Source organism: Astyanax mexicanus, chromosome 1 (genome assembly GCF_023375975.1).
Source record: "Astyanax mexicanus isolate ESR-SI-001 chromosome 1, AstMex3_surface, whole genome shotgun sequence".
NCBI lineage: Eukaryota > Metazoa > Chordata > Actinopteri > Characiformes > Acestrorhamphidae > Astyanax > Astyanax mexicanus.
Window position 1 is genome coordinate 83,507,902 of NC_064408.1, and position 19,987 is coordinate 83,527,888.

At 38.9% G+C, this 19,987-nt stretch overlaps 1 protein-coding gene across 3 annotated transcripts in view; it reads right to left on the reverse strand.

Annotated features, from left to right (window-relative positions):
• Positions 1-19,987, reverse strand: part of LOC103030910 (rho guanine nucleotide exchange factor TIAM2) — a 99,707-nt gene that overhangs the window by 44,240 nt on the left and 35,480 nt on the right. For 2 of the 3 annotated variants that reach the window (XM_049484651.1, XM_049484640.1), the window contains 9 exons: positions 19,390-19,535; positions 17,994-18,298; positions 16,055-16,227; positions 13,512-13,736; positions 12,491-12,676; positions 11,908-12,054; positions 8,087-8,146; positions 5,223-5,393; positions 4,491-4,595 (listed from right to left, as the gene is read on the reverse strand). In XM_049484651.1, coding sequence (XP_049340608.1) covers positions 4,491-4,595; positions 5,223-5,393; positions 8,087-8,146; positions 11,908-12,054; positions 12,491-12,676; positions 13,512-13,736; positions 16,055-16,227; positions 17,994-18,298; positions 19,390-19,535 — 1,518 coding nt within the window. The remainder of the gene's footprint in view (positions 1-4,490; positions 4,596-5,222; positions 5,394-8,086; positions 8,147-11,907; positions 12,055-12,490; positions 12,677-13,511; positions 13,737-16,054; positions 16,228-17,993; positions 18,299-19,389; positions 19,536-19,987) is intronic. The other variant, XM_049484657.1, reaches the window with a different exon arrangement.

Sequence of the window (19,987 nt, forward strand, 5' to 3'; positions counted from 1 at the left end):
AAGACAGCAGATTTTCTTTCAAATCTAAAGAGTCTTTTGGATGCCATAGATATAATGGATCAGGACCATGTTATCATCTGTGGGGATTTCAATGAAGATCTCAGATCAACAACTTCAAAGTTCATCTATGACTTATTCACAAGAAGAGGATACACACAGCTCATACAGGGAGCAACAACTGAGAAAAACACTTTGTTGGATCTCATCTTTACCTCTCAACCACAAAAGTGCTTATCATCAGGAGTTTTGCATTCATATTATAGTTACCACAACCCCGTCTATGCAGTGATCAAGGAGTGATTTCATCAGAGGAACAATATGTTGGAATTGCAGAAGACCAATAAAAGGAGCAAACCATAAGCGGCCACAGCTACACAGAAGAACGTACTGATTGAATTGTAATCAGCCACAGCAACACAATAGAACATGCACAGGATTTGTATAACTTATAAATGCTCTCACAACAAACAAGTCTCACTGGAATCAAATGAACACTTACAACAAACAGGAACTAAAACACAAAATAACAAACCAAAACAAGTAAAATAATTAATAAAAGAATCACACAATTAAGGTTTGTGCCTAACTAAAAGCAAGAGAATAAAAATTAGGCCAGAATGGATCTGTTCTGTAGTTAAAATCCATTTGGAACTGGCGACACTGAGCATGCATATATAAACGGTGCCAGTGGGCTCGGTGCAGCCTGAGTTTGCCAGGGAGGCCAGAATGGATCTGTTGTGTGGTTAAATCCATTTGGAACTGGCGACACTGACTACATATTATTGGTGTCAGTGGGGCTCCGTACAGCCTTAGTCGCCAGGGAGGCCAAAATGGATCTGTTGTGTGGTTAAAATCCATATGGTTTTGGTGGCAATGAGTATAATGTATTGATGTCATGTATTGGGCTCTGTATTATGTTGTCTGGTTGAAATCCAAAAAAAAACGTTCTGTAAATAGTTCTATGCATTTTTCCCCAAAATTTACATAAAAAATCTTGTATTTTGCAAGGCCCAAAAAATCAGTTATGTAAATAGTTCTAGGCATTTCTTCCAAAAAATTACATACAAAAAATCTTTCATTTTGCAAGGCAAAAAATTGTTCTGTAAATACTACTATGCATTTTTTTCAAATGTTCCATACCAAAAATCACTTGTGAAATCCTTCACATGTGCAAAAATAAAGTTTAGTTTTGTAAATAGTTTTGTATTTCATACAAAAAAATTGAAGGCAAAAAATAAAAATATTCAGTTCTGTAAATAGTTCTATGCAATAATTCTATGTTGTCTGCGTGTCTAAAAGTTTGTATTGTTTGTCAGTTTACACTAACCTTGTCCTTGTCGTGTCATACTAACATCCCACTCTTGGCCTGTACCTTGACGTGGTGAGTGGGCTTTAAACAAAAGCAGGCCCCGTTTGTGTCATCACAATAACACATTAATACTATGAGCTGAATAACTTCACTCTTTTTCACCAGGTTCTAGGGGTGTAAACCAGTACAGGCAGGTATTTGCATCAGTATAGTATATGTTTTTTTTTCCCTAATCATGATTAAAACATTCTAATAGCTAACTATTTGAGAAAAACTCTAAACACTACTCGTAGTGTAATGTAGTTTGGTGCTGATTATAGCATTATAGACTTATAGCATTTCTGATAAATCAAAAAATTATTGCAGGTTTAACATTCTGCAGGACTCTTAGATTAAAATTTGATAAAACAACTTGCCATGACATACATGTTAAGCTACTATGCATTTTTATTTCTATTAAGGCCAAGAGTTTAATATAATACTGTGAGATAATTGTGTTTGTGTTAATGAGCTGTATATAACATCTGCATAACTGGATATCATTTTTTTTACAACAGTGATTATTAAAATGCGTGATGTTCTTGGCCAAGTTGATGGAGAAAGTGGTAAGTAATCTCTTTATTAAAACTTCTACCTGTACTAGTATAGATCATAGCCATAATGTTTCTATGATTAATAATTAATTAATTAATGCTACATCACTGTACAAACACAGATTCCCCAAATTATGTGAAAATAAAATTGATACCATAGCAACACCTTAAGAACCGCTTGGCAACCACCATGGAAACCATAGCAACACCATAACACCCAGCCATGAAGCAGCACTGCAATCACACTCGCAGTTTCTGCAGGAACTGCAATCTAGTTATTATTATTATTCCACCTGTTTTTTGTCCGGTTAACTAGTGCCGCAGTTTTCGAAATATCGACTTCGTTCAAAAGAGAAAACGTGCGTCCATATCGGGAATGGTGGGCTTGTATACAGCTTTCCGATCGGACTTACGTTTTTCGTAAAAACTTCGTAAGTACGCGTTTTTTTGACCATTGAAAATGAATGGGCAGAACTTTGCACGCCCGTGGACGTCGCAATTTTTGAAATACGAAGATGAAACCAATTGAGGACCTGTAGAACTTATTGAGCTCTTTCCGAAAATATGCGTTACGAAAAGTTACGTCGTACGGATTTCGTACGATTGTCGTACGAAGTGGCCCCATTGGAATGAATGGGGCCAATCGGAGGACGGCAGCTAGATCGAAGGACAGGTAGCTAGAACTCCAGTACTCTGTGTAATGGAGCAGCTATGGGATAAAACAGCATTAGGTCAAAAGTTTGGACACCCCGGCCCCCCAGTACTGTGTGTAATGGAGCCACGGGTCAAAAGTTTGGACACCCCGGCCCCCCAGTACTGTGTGTAATGGAGCCACGGGTCAAAAGTTTGGACACCCCCGAACGGCCAGAGCAACCTAGCGTGCATAGCTGATTGATGTATTTGCACGTTGCGTAGCAACGTGCAAACACCATTTAATCAAATTTATGCATATACATCACCTAGCAACCACCTAGAAACACCATAGCAACCACCCCGGATACCATAGCAACACCTTAGCAACCGCCTAGCAACACCATAGCAACCACCTAGCAACCATCTAGCAACACCTTAGCAACCACCCCAGATACCATAGCAACACCTTAGCAACCCCCTAGCAACACCCTAGCAACCACCTAGCAACCACCTAGCAACACCTTAGCAACCACCCCGGATACCATAGCAACACCTTAGCAACCGCCTAGCAACACCCTAGCAACCACCTAGCAACCACCTAGCAACACCTTAGCAAACACCCCGGATACCATAGCAACACCTTAGCAACCGCCTAGCAACACCCTAGCAACCACCTAGCAACCACCTAGCAACACCTTAGCAACCACCCCGGATACCATAGCAACACCTTAGCAACCGCCTAGCAACACCCTAGCAACCACCTAGCAACCACCTAGCAACACCTTAGCAACCACCCCGGATACCATAGCAACACCTTAGCAACCGCCTAGCAACACCATAGCAACCACCTAGCAACCATCTAGCAACACCTTAGCAACCACCCCAGATACCATAGCAACACCTTAGCAACCCCCTAGCAACACCCTAGCAACCACCTAGCAACCACCTAGCAACACCTTAGCAACCACCCCGGATACCATAGCAACACCTTAGCAACTGCCTAGCAACACCTTAGCAACCGCCTAGCAACACCTTAGCAACCACCTAGCAACCACCTAGCAACACCTTAGCAACCACCCCGGATACCATAGCAACACCTTAGCAACCGCCTAGCAACACCTTAGCAACCACCTAGCAACACCTTAGCAACCACCCTGGATACCATAGCAACACCTTAGCAACCGCCTAGCAACACCCTAGCAACCACCTAGCAACCACCTAGCAACACCTTAGCAACCACCCCGGATACCATAGCAACACCTTAGCAACCGCCTAGCAACACCTTAGCAACCACCTAGCAACACCTTAGCAACCACCCCGGATACCATAGCAACACCCTAGCAACCACCTAGCAACACCTTAGCAACCACCCCGGATACCATAGCAACACCTTAGCAACCGCCTAGCAACACCCTAGCAACCACCTAGCAACACCTTAGCAACCACCCCGGATACCATAGCAACACCTTAGCAACCGCCTAGCAACCAACTAGCAACACCTTAGCAACCACCCCGGATACCATAGCAACAACTTAGAAACCACCTAGCAACACCTTAGCAACCACCCCGGATACCATAGCAACACCTTAGCAACCGCCTAGCAACCAACTAGCAACACCTTAGCAACCACCCCGGATACCATTGCAACAGCTTAGCAACCACCTAGCAACACCTTAGCAACCACCTAGCAACCACTTAGCAACACCTTAGCAACACCATAGCAGATACCAGCCAGCACTGCAATCACACTCGCAGTTTCTGTAGGAACTGCAATCTAGTTATTATTATTATTGTTATTATTCCTTAACTAATATATTCTAACCAACATTTGTCATTTACATTGTGTGAACAATTGATGATGACTAGATTAATAGAAATGCTTTAAAATATCATGGAATGCATTTTTTTTGTACGCGTTTTAAAAAACAGTGCATGAAACACTGCTGAGATCTTACCAGCTCTCTCAGGAGGTCAGTGGGAGCTGGAATGCTGGACTCCCCATCCTGACCCAAACGCCTCTTCACACGCAAGCAGTGCAGCACCGGCTCCAGCTGCTTAGCCTGCACACATTCATAAAGCACTCAAGATTAGCCAGTAAACTGGACATTTTAGAGATTTCATTTCAGAAGAATTTTGTTTTACTCCATCCTACTATCCCAAACAGTAGGATAGAAGATCTAATTCAGTATTTAAAAAATCCATGCACCGCATTATAAGGCGCACTATCAATGAACGTCTATTTTCATACATAAAGCACACCGGATTATATGGCACATTTTAACACTAGTAAACAAAACTGTGATTCTTAAACAGTGTCAGCTGCATAATGCTAAGCTATTCTTATTCCTATGACCTGTTAGCCTTATTAGTCTTGTAGCTTCGTCAAACTTCAGACACTAAACATGTCTTGGCTGATCAACTACATTTAGAGTTAGGAGGGCTTTTTGGCGGAACTGTTAAATTAAAATGAAGAGCTTCAAACAGAATCCATGATTAATCAATGAAGAAACTGGGGTAATTAATGCAGAGGCAGGAATAACTGTAAGTCATTTCCTCTGCTTTCATTAAGTATATGGTAACCACAGGAGAGCAGGCAGATAGAGAAGTGCTGACTCAGCAGCAGCAGCAGCAGCAGGTCCTTCAGAAGTTTCCTGAAGGCAGTAAATTGTGTTTGAGGTAGGAGTTACCTTGCAGGCCATGCAGAGCAGGTCAGCCACTAGGAAATCCTGCTTAACAGGAACACTGAGGACATGGCCATCCGGCATAGACACCAGCACCAGGGTTTCTACAGGACAGTCCCAGGAGTGGCCTTCAGGAGGAGCTGTAGAGTGCAGTTTGGATAAACCGTCCAGTCTCTGCTGGAAACGGAACATGACACAAAAACAAATGATGGTTAATATTACACAGTTCCTCTGCTATGCTTTACTAATGATGATGCTAGTGACAGCTAAATCCTGCATTACCTTAATACTGTTAACATCTCATATTTTTATTCATCCAGATAATACTCTTTTTCATATTTAAATGTTCCCCTAGCTGGATTGATCAAAAAGTTTAAAAGTCTGGAGTCTTTACAAGTGACTTTACAAGCATATACAGTTACAAATAAATAGCCAATTGCAACTTGACGCTTTCAAATATCTCATAAATCGTAAAATAGTGCATTATTTATCCTTGAATATCTCTGCATTGTTACCAAACACTTGGATTATTAAATACAACATTTTTTCTACCTTTTACTGAATAGGTTTATAAATCCAAACTAAAAACCAAACTAATTAAATCTCTTTGTAAAGTCTATTTATGAATTTTGTTAATACAAGAAGACACATTCGGAAATAATATAACATTAAAAACACAATAAAAATATACTAAACTACATAAATAAGAACATCAATGTACATATTATATAATAATAAAAAATGATTAAACCTACAAATCTTAAAAGTTACAATACAGTTATATGCAATAGTTTGGGTACCCCTGGTTAATTTTCAAGGTATCATCCTCTACAGGGATACAATTCTTTAGTTTATGTGGTTCTGAAGCAGTTCAAAAGCTCTAGTTTAACATATTGCAAAAACATATATATATATATAATGTCTGCTAATAAAATACTTTGTCTATATCCAATATGTTCATAAGTGACTAAATATATTACAGTTTTTGACTTGTTGAGGATTAGTATAAGGTCACTTACTTTCATTTATGAAATCAACAAAATGTCAATTGAAAATTGGTACCCAAATTTGTATAAAACAACCACTAATATTAATACGAAAAGTAATTTCAAAACTATATCTCTCCACATCCCTCATTATCATAAAATATCTGGCGGTATCTTAATATTCTGATGTGCAGATGCAACAAGTCATGCTAATATGACTCCCCATGGCAACACCTCACGGAGGTCAGAGTTCACCTGACAATAGAGGCTGTAATGAATCGAGGCCCCTCCCCCTCTGCAGAGGGCTCTTCACATGCCGCCGGCCTGTTTACAAAGCGTAGTGTCAACAGAGCAGCAGGCTGTTGGGACAGCTGTGTAAGCCCCCGCCCCTCCCTCTCTCAGACACCCGCTCCTCTTCCCTCCTTCAGGGGATTAGAGGGGTGAGAACGCTCCTGTCCCACAATACTGCTGCCACCTGGGCCTGGCACAGCATGGGGCTTTAAATAAAGACACTGAGAAAACTTGGCTCCATTTGCTGGAGAAAGTTTCCTGGTGGGGCACCTGCTGATCCAGACTGGAGAAAGTGAACACTTGGCCTGGCACGTTCACACCTACTGCTATTAGAGCATGTGTAATATACAGCAGCATCCACTGATCCCTTTACTCACTGCACAGTGAATGCATAGTGGTGCAGATACCAGTGACTACATAGTTTCATAGCAGGATAACTGATTTAGTGATATTTTGTAGTTCAACAAAAGTCACAGGACATCCTTTTATTTCAGAAACGAAATAATAATATTTGCAGGGGTATTCATATATGTCATTTTCCCTTTTCTTTCATTTCTATTTCGATTCTGAAATAAAATAATGTCTTAATTTGTAGATTTAATAATTTATTTATTTTAATGATAACATAATATGTACACTGATGTTTTTATTTATGTATCTATAAGTTTATTTTAATTGTATTTAATGCTATATTCTATCTGAATCTTGTTTTAACAAAAGTCAATAATAGAATTTAAAAGAGATTCTGAAATAAAAGGGTGTCCTGTGCCTTTTGTACAATTAAATCATATTAAAATTCTATTTACAAAATACCAGAATTTTCAACAGATCTCTCTAGAAATCAATAATCAAACATGAAACATCCTGATATTAATAATCCTCTCCCTGTCTAAAAGGTTTGAGTAAAATAAATCCTATTGGACCAATATAACTGAAGCTCTTTACTGAAAATAAGCATCTGCTTAAACTACTCATACTAAATTTCCATCACGAGATTAAATCAGATCAGCTTCTTAACTATCTCTGAAATCCCATTCAGCACTTTCCACTGATATCAGTCCAATACCAATGTTGCATTTCTGTAAGGCTCTGTCCACACTATTAACTTTTCTTTTTAAAATACATCACTTTTGTTCCGTTTACGTTTAGTGTCCACACCACTTTGGAGTTCTTAAGGCTAAACAATGCAGGGTGTGTTTTAGTTTGTACACCCCAAGCTGTGTTTTAGTGTGGACAGAACGTTTGGCTCCGATCATGTGACTATTTTCTGCACAAAAACAAACGGCAGGACTCGCAGTTGAGGAAACATCAGGCATAATGACTTCCAAGCTTTGTTGACCTTGTTTGTTGAAGATTATTTAAGAAAAACTTAATTGAATGAACACCTTTATTTCAAAGTGGCATTTTAAGCCTTAAAACAGTTAATGTTGGACAGTTTCTGTTAAAACAGAAGGTAATGTGTAAAAATGTAAACTGAAAAAAGAGATCTATAAGATTTTGATCTTAATATAATGATCTGACCATTTACTACACAAATGCCTCAAAACCTTTAAGTGTGATAGCCTAATAAAATGAGTTTGATGTGTGTAATACCTCAGAGCTGCTCTGTATTGTTGGGTGGCACAGAGTTCCAGGGGGTTGTCCCTCGAATATCTGCATCATAAAAAAGACACACACACACATCAGAATACACCCAGCACAACATCCACGACTAAAAAAAGCAGCACAGCGTCTATCTTTGACCCTAATTAGAACCCATACATCTGAGTCAGCAGCTTTGATACTATTTTTTTCCGGATCGGAACAGAGACGGGTTCTGAGGTTTGGAAGGAAATAATCAAAGCTCAGAGTGATGCTGTAATTACAGCTCAGTGTGGGCAGCCTAATGCAGCAGCCTTCATCAGCACGAGCCACTGTCTCCCTCACCCAGACGCCCGTCTGTCCTCAGTCAGCCACCATTACCCTCTTTCACAGCACCTCAGAGAGACACAGTGACTTAACAGCTCACACCACTCTCTACACTACACAGTAAACATGTGGGGGAAACTTGCTTTTGTTTAAGATGTGAATGTTCTCACTGGAGCTTTTTAATCAGAAACAAGACTATATGTGATCTATAGGTTTGTGTTAACTTTTAACTTCAGCTCCATGTTAATATGTGTGTTCTTTGGTATAAAGTGCTATACTGCTATACAGTGGTATAACTCGTTACTTTAAGATTATAAGGATTAAGGATTCTATTTTCTGTAGAAACTCATAACATGATCATAAAGTATAATCAGATATTAAGGAAACCTGCTGAGGTCTCAGCAGAGCTTCAGGCAGTATTTTCTTATTTGCACTCTGCAGTACGTCATGGAAATCTGTTTGGAATCTGGCCTCTGAATCTGTCCACCGACACTCCCCCATACCCATTTCCACACTCAGGGTTGCCAGGTATAGAGAACAGCACGCAAACAGTGAGCTGCAGCCATCGATCTGCTGAACAGGTATTCACTAAGAATCAGTAAGTAAGGTGGCTAACCATAGCTGGGTAATTTATTACAACCACTAGTGTAGTAGAAATGGACAGAGATGTTTACAAAAACTATGGTTAAAACACAGATTGAAACTTTATTTGAGTATAAAGCATGGGATTTTGTTTGAGTTACTGTAACTGTTTGTACTGTCCGGGGAATACTTTCTACAAGACTCTGGAGCATTGCTTTGAGGATTTGATTGCATTCAGCACAGGAGCACAGTGAGTCAGTCAGATAATGGATAATGGATGACCCCTCATTCCCAACTCCCAATTTCTTCTCAAATGTATCTTACAGTAGCTAAATGCAGTTATTAGAGGAGGCCTCAACAAACATTAAGACATGTACACTAAAGTAAAACTTTCTTATTGTTAAGTATAAAAAACATTTGGTAAAAATAAAAAAAACACACACTTTTGATGTTTTTTTGTTGGAGCTTTGAAGCTTTTCATGCCCCAGGCTCTTTAAAATACTCTGGTTGGTCTTTGATATGTTATAATATTGACTTCTGTATATGATAAATATTTGGGACTGATCTAGAGGTGTATAAAGTGTATATAAGGCTACTGCTGCTTAAAAAAAAAACTAAAATAAAGCGTTTTTTTTACAATCAAAAAACATATTACAAGACATGTTAAGTTGCTATGGATTAGCATCAGCACATCAGTTGAAGTGGTCGAGCATCTGTAGCAGTTCATTGCTTGCTGGGGGTCACTGATGCGAACTCAACTCAGCTAAGTCATCAAAGCCTTCTGGAAATAATCACACAGACTCCCCTCAAATTCCCCACGGCCGTGTCTACTGCTGACCAGAGTCGGGCAGACTTCAGACGACGGAGGGGCAGTTTTTCCAGCTGTGTGATATCTAAGTGGACAGCGTGGTTTTACACAAACCTTCTGTTTCTGTCTTGCTCTCGACAGCTTGCAGCAATTAACCACATGTGGCTTATGGTAACGGCCCTGTTGGAGGGGGTGTGTTATTAGGGGTCGTTTGGCTGAGATTAAGCTCCTCTGGGTCATTACCAGGCTGAAGGAGCTGAGCAATTGGCTTCAATCGCACGTGAGTCAAGCAGGAATCATGTGTGTGGATTTGGAGCTGCTGCATTTGCAGCTTTGAGCTGAAGTGAACAACGCTCTTGTGTTTGGGAGTTTGTAATACCCCTGCGGGGGTTAGAGCATTTCCTAACCTGACAGCTCAGGAGAGCAGCAGTAGTTCTGATTATCAGAGCAAAGAGCAAGTGGACAAAACAGATGTCTGTTTATTTCTATAGAACCATAATGCAGAGTGTGTGAGTGCAGGAATTGGGTGTAAAGTGAACTGCTTGAATTTTTGCACCAGGAGTGACAGAGTTATTCAAAAGAGGTGTGTAAGACTGGTGGAGGAGAACATGCAAAACGGCAATATTTTGATTTGGAATTTGGGAGAAATGTTGTCTGTAATTTATAGAATAAAACAACAATGTTCATTTTACACAAACATTTTATTTTAAATAACAAAATTAGAGAAACTGATTCAGAAACCGAAGTGTTCTCTTATTTTTTTCCATAGCTGTATGTTAATTAATCTGGGTTTATAACATATTACTAGCACACCTTATGGTAAAATATAATCACAATTCAATAAGGCATAATAAACTTTAAAATAAAAAATGTATTAATATGTATAACCATGATTATAATGCTTCATAAATGCATAATAATGTGTTTTGAGTATGTTTATAGAAGGTGTTATCATTTTTATTTATGTTTTTACACTGGGGTCACAACACTAAAATAGCTAATATTAAGTGAAAAAAAAACTAAAATAGCATCAATTATCATCATGCAAACTAAATAAATATTATCACTGTACACTGTATAATGTTTTCATTTATCTCTAGTAGGCTACTCAACATATGTTTTCAACATGGCTGTTACTGTTTTTTAGCTACTGAGCATAACTGTGTCCAAGTTAGTAGGTAACAGTACATCATTCATTGTCAAAAACTACAGAGATGTAAGTGAAGCAGTCATGCACTCGCCCAGGCAGCTACTAAAACCTAAACAGTGCAAAATGCTGAATCCTGATGCTGAAAGGCTCCCAAACACACTCATGACCAATGGCTTAGCAATTAGCCAGATGAAAAGATTATTAGCAAAACAGAAAAAAGGGCACGGGGGATTTGTCGGTCACGCCTTGTGAAGAGTGTTAAAGCGCATTCCAGAAATCTGTGTTTTCCAACAGATTTATCAGCCAGGCACTGCTTTTCAAACAGAGGGGCTACAGAAATGTGCCACTGGGCCAGGGGCCAAGCACCCACTCATTAAGAACTGTTTATATAGGTAAAAAAGGGGGAATGTGAGAGTGTTTCCCCCACACAGCCCCAAGCAGGTTGTTGGCTGAGGCTATAAAGTGATGCTACAGAGTGTTAAGGAAACGTTGGGATGTGGGTTTACACTTAAACAATAAAAAAAAATATATATATATATATTTCCCACAAAGGTTTGCACAATTAATTTCTATAATTTTTTATGAAAAAAACAGATAAACATAACAAATAAGCTCTACTCTGACTGGTTGCATTCTGTTGCTGTGTTGTTGTTTTTTTTTTTAGTTCAAAATCTGCACTAACAACACTTCTTATCACTTCAACTCGAGGAAGTGGACTGTGCAACAGTTGGTCATATGTTCATGTGTTAAGGTATCAGAATCATGTAGTAATAAAATCTGTCTATTTCCGCAACCATATGAAGGCAGGAGAGACAATGACCCCTTTTCTACTTTTTTTTTTAGCCGTGTTTTCAGCTAAATCCCATAAAAAAAGTCGAAACCCCTTTTTCCCAACCTTTTTTCATAAATTTTCTGACCTATGGCCGTGTCAATTTATAGCCATTTTAACTCTGATTTAAGTCCTACCTGTGATAGAGACTGTCTCTTTTCATGGTTCCGTCTGGTCAGGCTGTCTTGGCCTTTCTGAGAGGAGAAAATTCCCCGTTTGCTCCGAACGCCACGACACAGAGAACGGGAACGCCTTTTCAGAGTGGCCTCGTCACGAGTGCACATCTTAAAACACACAAACACACAGAATGCAATTTTAGGACATACTTTTAGAGCCTATTTAAGAGCCAGATTTAGAAAGATATGAGATAAATTGTATTAAAGCTGAATTACATTTCATGGAAACATCACCAGGCTATGCTGAGCTCTGGCTTCTCTCTTAATTAGCTCTGCTGTTGTTTTTTAGGAAAGTGAGTGCTGGTTACTATTCACAAATGCATAAAAGGAGGAGAACATTCCCAGACAGACAAATGACACTGAAGTTGACTAAAACACTAACCTCTATTTATATTCTGTAACAAATAACATATAAATACATATCACATTCTGGTTTTACATGGCAAAGTTCAATAAGTGTAAAACACACATATGCTCTCATTATATCTCCATTTTAATGCACAGCAACATCTAGGAAAGATAGGAGTGTTAGTGTATTATTTACCAGGGCGTGGAAAGATGACACAGAGAAAATTCCCAAGCGGCTGAGCGCTGTCTTTGACGGGCGTCCAGCAGCAGCCAGCAGGTTCTTTGGGTTGGGAGGCTCACTGCCCTGCAGACTGGCTAGATAACAGCGCATGCGGAATAGCTCCATATTAAACTTCTCCAGGTTCTGCTCCCACTGCTGGATCTGCACACATAAATGCAAACATATCAATAGTAAGCTCTCTCAAAAAAGTGCAGCCATGAAATTAGACTTGAGACATGCTAAGGGTAGGCAATATGGTCCTAAAATATAATCACAATATTTCATGGTTTTTATTACAAAAAAATGAAAAATACAACAAATGTTTTTAATAGTATAACAGTTTTAAATATTAAGTGAAAACAAATAATCTGTAAATGTTTATTTTGTAAACAACAATACTTTTAGTAATCTATCAATATATTATGTATACAGCTCTGGAAAAAATTAAAAGACCACTTCAGTTTCTGAATCTGATTTTGCTATTTATATATATATATATATGTTTGAGTAAAATAAACATTGTTGTTTTATTCTATAAACTAAAGAAAACATTTCTCCCAAATTCCAAATAAAAATAGAGCATTTATTTGCAGTAAATGAGAAATGTCTGTAATTACCAAAAAAGCTTCCAGACCTCAAATAATGCAAAGAAAACAAGTTCATATTCATATATTTAATCACAGTTTTCATGCATCTTGGCATGTTCTCCTCCACCAGTCTTATACACTGCTTTTGGATAACTTTATGCCATTCCTGTTGCAAAAGTTCAAGCAGTTCAGTTTGGTTTGATGGCTGTTATCATCCATCTACCTATTGATTATATTCCAGAGATTTTTAGTTAAATCAAAGCAATTCATAATTTTTAAGTCTCTTATTTTATTCCAAAGTATATTCTACATATACAACACATGCACGAGTACACACACCCACACACACACACACACACACAAACAAAAACCCTTCCTGAAAGGACCTTAGTGTTTCCTCTGGGGCTCACCTGGCTCTCTACAGCCTTCCTGTTCTTCTGGTCACTAATGACCGTCAGCTGCAGCTCAGCCATCTTCTTCATCTTACTGTCCATGTCGATTTTCTGCAGCAGGGTTTTGCTCTGGTTCCTCAGCAGCCGCACTGTATCCTCTTTGCCCTGACGTTTGGCCAGGTGTGAGGCGCTGGCTGAGTGGATAGCCGTCACCCAGTTCTCGAGGTCCGTTTGATTAGCAGCCTGTAGAGGAAAGAGAAAGAGAGTGCACTTATAAAACCACTGATACAGTGAAGAGTATTTGATCAACAGATTAATAGAAACATTTTGACCTCTCCAGTAAAGTTACCATTTACAGGTTTGCTCCAGTGTTACTTTAAAGTGCTATTTTTACATTGACCTCCACTGAAAATTAAGAAAGCTGTGAAGTTGATGTTTTTTCGAAATAAAATGCAATGACCTCTGCATATAGTATTATATTGTCTAGCTGTATTTGTAACTAGAAATGTGTATTTGTTAAAGCAAACATCCTACTGGACAGTTGGTACATTGTTGCTATGTAATTCTGTTTGGTTTCTATGTGGTTGTAAGCTGAGTGATTTGGTGTCCTGGATGGTTACTATGGTGTTGGTACATGACTCCTGTGATATTTCCAGTGATTGGTATAATGTATTAAAGTAGTAATGTGCTACAGTTTAGTACATTGATTGCAGTGGTATTACAGGCAGTTGTTCTGGTGTTGTTATTAGTTGCTAGTTTGTTGTAAAGTATCACAGATGTTTGAAATGGTTTCTCACGTTGTTGTCAAGTGTTTGCTAAGCACCATGTGCAACCATATGGTTGGGTGGGTGTAGCTAGTGTATTTATATCACTGTGCCAAAATGTTTTGAAGCCCCTCGTTATTACAGTGAAGAATTGAGAAAGATCCTCTACTACACAGAAACCAGAAACTTTTCAGTGTTCAACTGAAAAGTTGATAATTTGACAGTCTTTTTTTTTATCCCATTTTCTTTACAACCCACTCATTAGGACTCCCCCTATCACTAGTGATGCCCCAACACCAGGAGGGTAAAGACTAGCATATGCCTCCTCTGATACATGAGAAGTCAACCATCGCCTCTTTTGAACTGCTTGTCGAGTACCCACCCAGAAAGGAAAGCAAGGCCAATTTTGCTCTCTCAGGGCTCCAGCAGCTGATGGCAAGCTACATGAACAGGATTCAAACCAGCAATCTCCTGATCATAGTGTCAGTGCCTTAGTCCACTGGACCAATAAGTTTACAATCCTAAGCTGCACAATAAGACCATACTGTACGTAGCTGGAACTACAGTGTTGATTCCTCAAACACTGTGAATATCCGGCAGAAAAGAAAGATAAAACATATTAATCAGATAACAATACGGCTGCAATACACAACCAACACAACTATAACCAAGTTCTAAACCTTACCCTAGTCTTAACCTAAATAAAAGAAAACAGAAATGATGCTGTTTTTTTCAGTTTTAAAGAAGAAACACGCATGATTTTTGTTAAAATCACTACAAAGTTTTAAGCACTGTGTTTGTTTCTTTGTCTTACAACTGGTTTTCTGGACTTGTGTGCTCAGAAAATTCAGGAAATTACACACACATACATACAAAGAGAACACATTATCCAAAGCCAGGCTCCTGCAAACCCTTGGACAGCAACTGGAACTGTGGTAGGGCAAGCTGCCCTGTTTCTGTGGTGTTGCTTGGAGAAGAACCAGTGCAATATCATTTCTGTCCGCTAAACGTGACATACGTGAATCAGCAGGACATCATAAAGTGCAAATTTGTTGCTCTGTTTACTCTATTACAAATGGGGTCTTTGTACTGTGTGTACACACACTTATACACATACTGTGTTTATGTGTGTGTACGAAGCAGAGAGGGCTTTATGATTTAAACCATAAAGGAAAAGTGAAGAACACTTAACACAACGGGGCTTTCTTCAATTCCCACGGAAAAACAAGGCCAACAAAACATGAGAGCACACTTCCCTCCAGCTGAGACACGCAAAGCCAATTTTTCATTACAGCACACAGTTTACCAAGACATCATTATGAAACTGGCAGAGAGAGAACATTTTATGTAGACCAACATTGTCATTATGAGCTAGAGAAGCAAACAAGAAAAATCCATTCTGAAGCTGAAAGTGGTTTCTGAGCGTGATTCTGCTACAAGTTAGCAGACCATCATTTAGAAGAATATGAGACATGAATATCCTTCATATGCCGTAGTCAGAAAATGTAATCAGTTAAAACTAGGTTTGGAGGGAGAGAAGGGTTAAAGAAGTGCTGTGTTATTTGTGAGTTATGATGATAATATATCTAACAAGAGTGATGAAATCATATACCTCACCTATTAAAATGCCACTAACTGCTTTCTGAAATATCACATGCTTACCTCAGACCACATCGCAAGTCTATGCAAGCAAGACTATTTAAGATTACCCAACAATTTAACAGCATTTAAAACAAGTATGTGAAAATTACACTTCTAACATCAAACAGGTCTTGGCTGATCGAGTGTTATCCAAACCTGGAACAGGTAGACGTCTCCATAAGCATTGCTCAAACAGAAGACATGCTCTTTCTTGGGGTGTTCCGGGACAGCCTGTACTATACTGTCCTCAGCCTGCAGGGCGTAACGTGGGGCGGCTTCCTGCTCTGGACATCCTTTACCATTAGCCTCACTCAGCAGCAGCGTACAGCCTGAAGGGTAGAAAAAATGATAAAGTAAGTGTACTCATGTAAAAGTGGAATTAAAGTAGAGTTGAAGTAAAAATGCTTCTACATAAAAACACTTAATGATATCAAAGCTTTTTAACGCAAAAACAAGTTGTTAGTAAGGTGTGACACAGTGCCTTATTGGTTGTACCAATCATTTCATAAAGTTGTACTAAAATGTTTAGCAGCAACTGTTTACTGTATCACATATAATTTTAAGGCTTTTAACCATGAAATAAGTCATAAAATGAAAATACAGCAATTAAGTACAGAGATTCTATTTGCCTTTTATTATGGTCATATCCCATTTTTGTATTATCCCATTATTTGCATTTATTTTAATAGGATCTTTATATATTTGCTGTTATTTTTGTTCTATTCATGCTTTTAAGTTTTGTATTTCACACAGTCCATTTATGCAAGCATCAACTGTACTTGGCCAATAAACTAATTCTGATTATTCACAATGATATTTCAATGGATAGAGAATTGCAGTTTTTACTATATTCAAACAAATAAAACATGAGGTTAAAAACATTTATAACATTTGATTTATGAAATAATTCCAAATATTACACTACATGTAGTAGATAAGAATAAGATGTATGCTGTCTACAGTTGGCTCCATTTGTTTAGCACTGAGCGTGTCTTAACCTCCTGAGACCCAGACTTTAGCTTGCTGTGTATTTTTTAATTTCACAAGTATTAACACTAAACTGTGTGTATGCAAAAAACAATGTCTTTATATGAGAATAGTACTTTATTTTATGCTTGCCATTTGGAATCAGAAGGATTTAATTAGTCAAAAACAAAATTTCAGCTTTCTACAGTAAGTAAATAAAGTAGTTTTAAACATACATTTGGATGAGAATTTTTACTTTTTGCCATTGTTTCTGTCTGGGCTGGCTGTAGAAACGTTTGACTGGAATCCATGCTGTCTTGTTTTGAATTAATTGAGTATAATGTATTGTAAAAAAAAGTTACAATAAGTGTAAAAAATTAAGTATCATGATGCAGAGGAGCAGAAATGTAATGTCCCCTTATAAGGACGCAGGATCTCAAGAGGTTCTTATGGAGAGAGAGCTCTCAGTGTGATGCTCACTCGACCAATAATGTTTCTGTCACGTGATCATATAAAACTAAAAGTTGATTTTTTTTAGGTGAATGGAGAGTAATGCTCTATATGCTCTATATCTACAACATATGCTCCATATATATTGTACCACTATAATTTACCCTGTACTCAGCATGCTGTATTGGACTTTTCTGAATTACATTGCTTTCGTATACTTCCTGATAGTGCTTTCCTAGAATAGAAATAAAGGAGATCAAGTTCTAGCACCTACCCCAAAGAGATGTTTAAGAGAGTCTTTTAAAGCGTTCATTGATTGAGGAAGTGTGTACTCTGGATATGTGTGCTAGGAGAACAAAACATTGCTCTAGAGCAAAACTAAAGAAGCAAACATGTGTTGGCTATCCAGCTACATTGGGAATAAGGGTAAAAGTGTGTAAACTGTGTGAACTGTCCCTGTAAAATTAAGCTGTACACTGACTGATATTGTATACCACTGGTTCCCACACAACCTTTTTATCATTTTTACTGTTTTCCTTTAAAACACCCACTTCAACTCAGGAAGGGCTTGTTAATGAGCTGATTAGTTGATTCAGGTATGCTGAAGCAGGAAGGCACTAAAACGTGCAGGCCAGAGCTATTCTGGGAACAGGACTGTATTCAATAGAGTCATTCTCACCTTTAAGTGTGACCCAGTACTGCCTCCACCTTCGGCGAGTCAGCAGCTCCAGTTTGCGCTCCTTATGCAGGCTGATGAGCGGTTTAAAGGCCAGCCAGCCGGCCCTGCGCACCACCCCCTGCTCCTTCTCAAACAGTAGCTCCATCTGCTCCAGAGAACCCAGAGAACCACTGCTGCTCTCGCCCTGCTCCCCATCACCTTCCCACGCCTGAAGAGCATCCGACAGAGCACTGCTGCAGCCTCCACCCGGTTCCAGCTCCTGCTTAAAGTTCTCATACACGTTCTGTCTCTGGCTCTGCTGCACACTGTTAAACAAAGGTATAACAAAGGTAACAAGAGGCATATTATATAGAACAATTTTGTAGAATAATATAGAGCACTGAATGTTAATCTACACAGATTTCTCTCCTGAAAACTGATTATTTGGGAGAGTAAAGCACTTCTATTTATTAACAGTAACCTTAGATAAGATTAGAAGCTAGCAGGTAATGCTAATGCTGCTCCAGCAGTGCTAGCTGGGGTTAGCAGCAGGCTACAGGCTGATAATATTCACCTCTGACCAGCCAAAGAGCTAGCGCTTAGTGCAGTTAGCGGCTAATGCTAATACTGCTGGAGAACTAAACTAAAACTACTGTATAATTTGGTACTTCAGCAGAGTGGCCTTACTGCTTTTTACAACCTGACTGGTTAAATTCATACAAGGCACACCGAAATATAAGAGGCACTAACGATTTTTGTGAAAATTAAAGGATTTTAAGTGTGCCTTATAGTGCAAAACATACGGTATCATCATGAAAACTGTATAGCTGCAATTTTAAAGACAGCAAAAATAAACATTGACAAGTCATTTGAGCTATAGATTACTTTCCTAGATTGCACTGTGTGTGTTTATGCAATGTGCTGCAGAAAAGACATGAACAGTACTACTGTTTATGTATTAATTTTGTTAGATGGTGTTTGTCTATGAACAAAGATATAGATATAGATAATGAGCAGACCACATTTTATTAGCAATCGATGCAGAAATCCAGGTGAGTCACTTACTTTTTCTAGCCTGCTTTTTTGGTGTTTACTTGGTTGCAATGATTTTCCATTATATAAAATAAACATATTTAGAGAAATGTTGGAGCTATGAGTACACCTAACTACCAAACTTCATCAAGAATAAAAAATAGAAATAATGTGGAAAAAATAATATTAACAATTTTAGTCCACTATATGGTTGTAACTGGATAAAGAATGCAATACAAAATGACCATAAGCCATCTAGAAATGTTTAAGCTTGTCATTTGTAGAACTGCTCCAAATGTAATGAAAATAATATATATCTATGAAAACCGCTGCTCTAAATTCAGCAAAGCATAGAGACTACTTCATTGTTTTTCAGTGCACGTACGGGTCAGTTAGAGAGCAGGCCGACTGCGTCTGGCTGGACACAAGGCCATTCCAGTACGGGCCGCCACCCAGCTGAAGGCTGGAGTCACCAAGCAGGCCGTCCACTCCATTGCTAAGCGGCTCGAAGACTTCCAGAGTGCTCGGCTCCTGAGGGACAAAAGAAGCAGAAGCACACACTGGAGTGATAAAGAGGAGAGTAAATATTAACACACACTCACATTACAAGACTAACACTGCACTGACCAGGCTCTAAGTAGAGTTGCACGGTGTACCGAAGGTTCGATTCTTTTTCGATACTACGTCATCACAAACGATTCGGTTCTTTAGCGTTCGATGCTTTCGATACTGTATATAGCCCAGTCACTAGCTTCAAATGAGTCAAATTAGTAGGCGCGATTTGATTCAGTTCATAAGAAAACTGATTCACACCGCAGCAGTCGGTGTGGCAGGATTCAGATAAACTTAGTGTTCTGAACAAATGAATCGATTCACGCGCAAGCCAGCAGAGCAGCAGCGAGTGTAGAATGGCGACGGCTAAAATAACAGATGTCTCTCGTCCGCGACTTGTGGACAAAACGGGCGCGAGGAGTGAAGTGTGG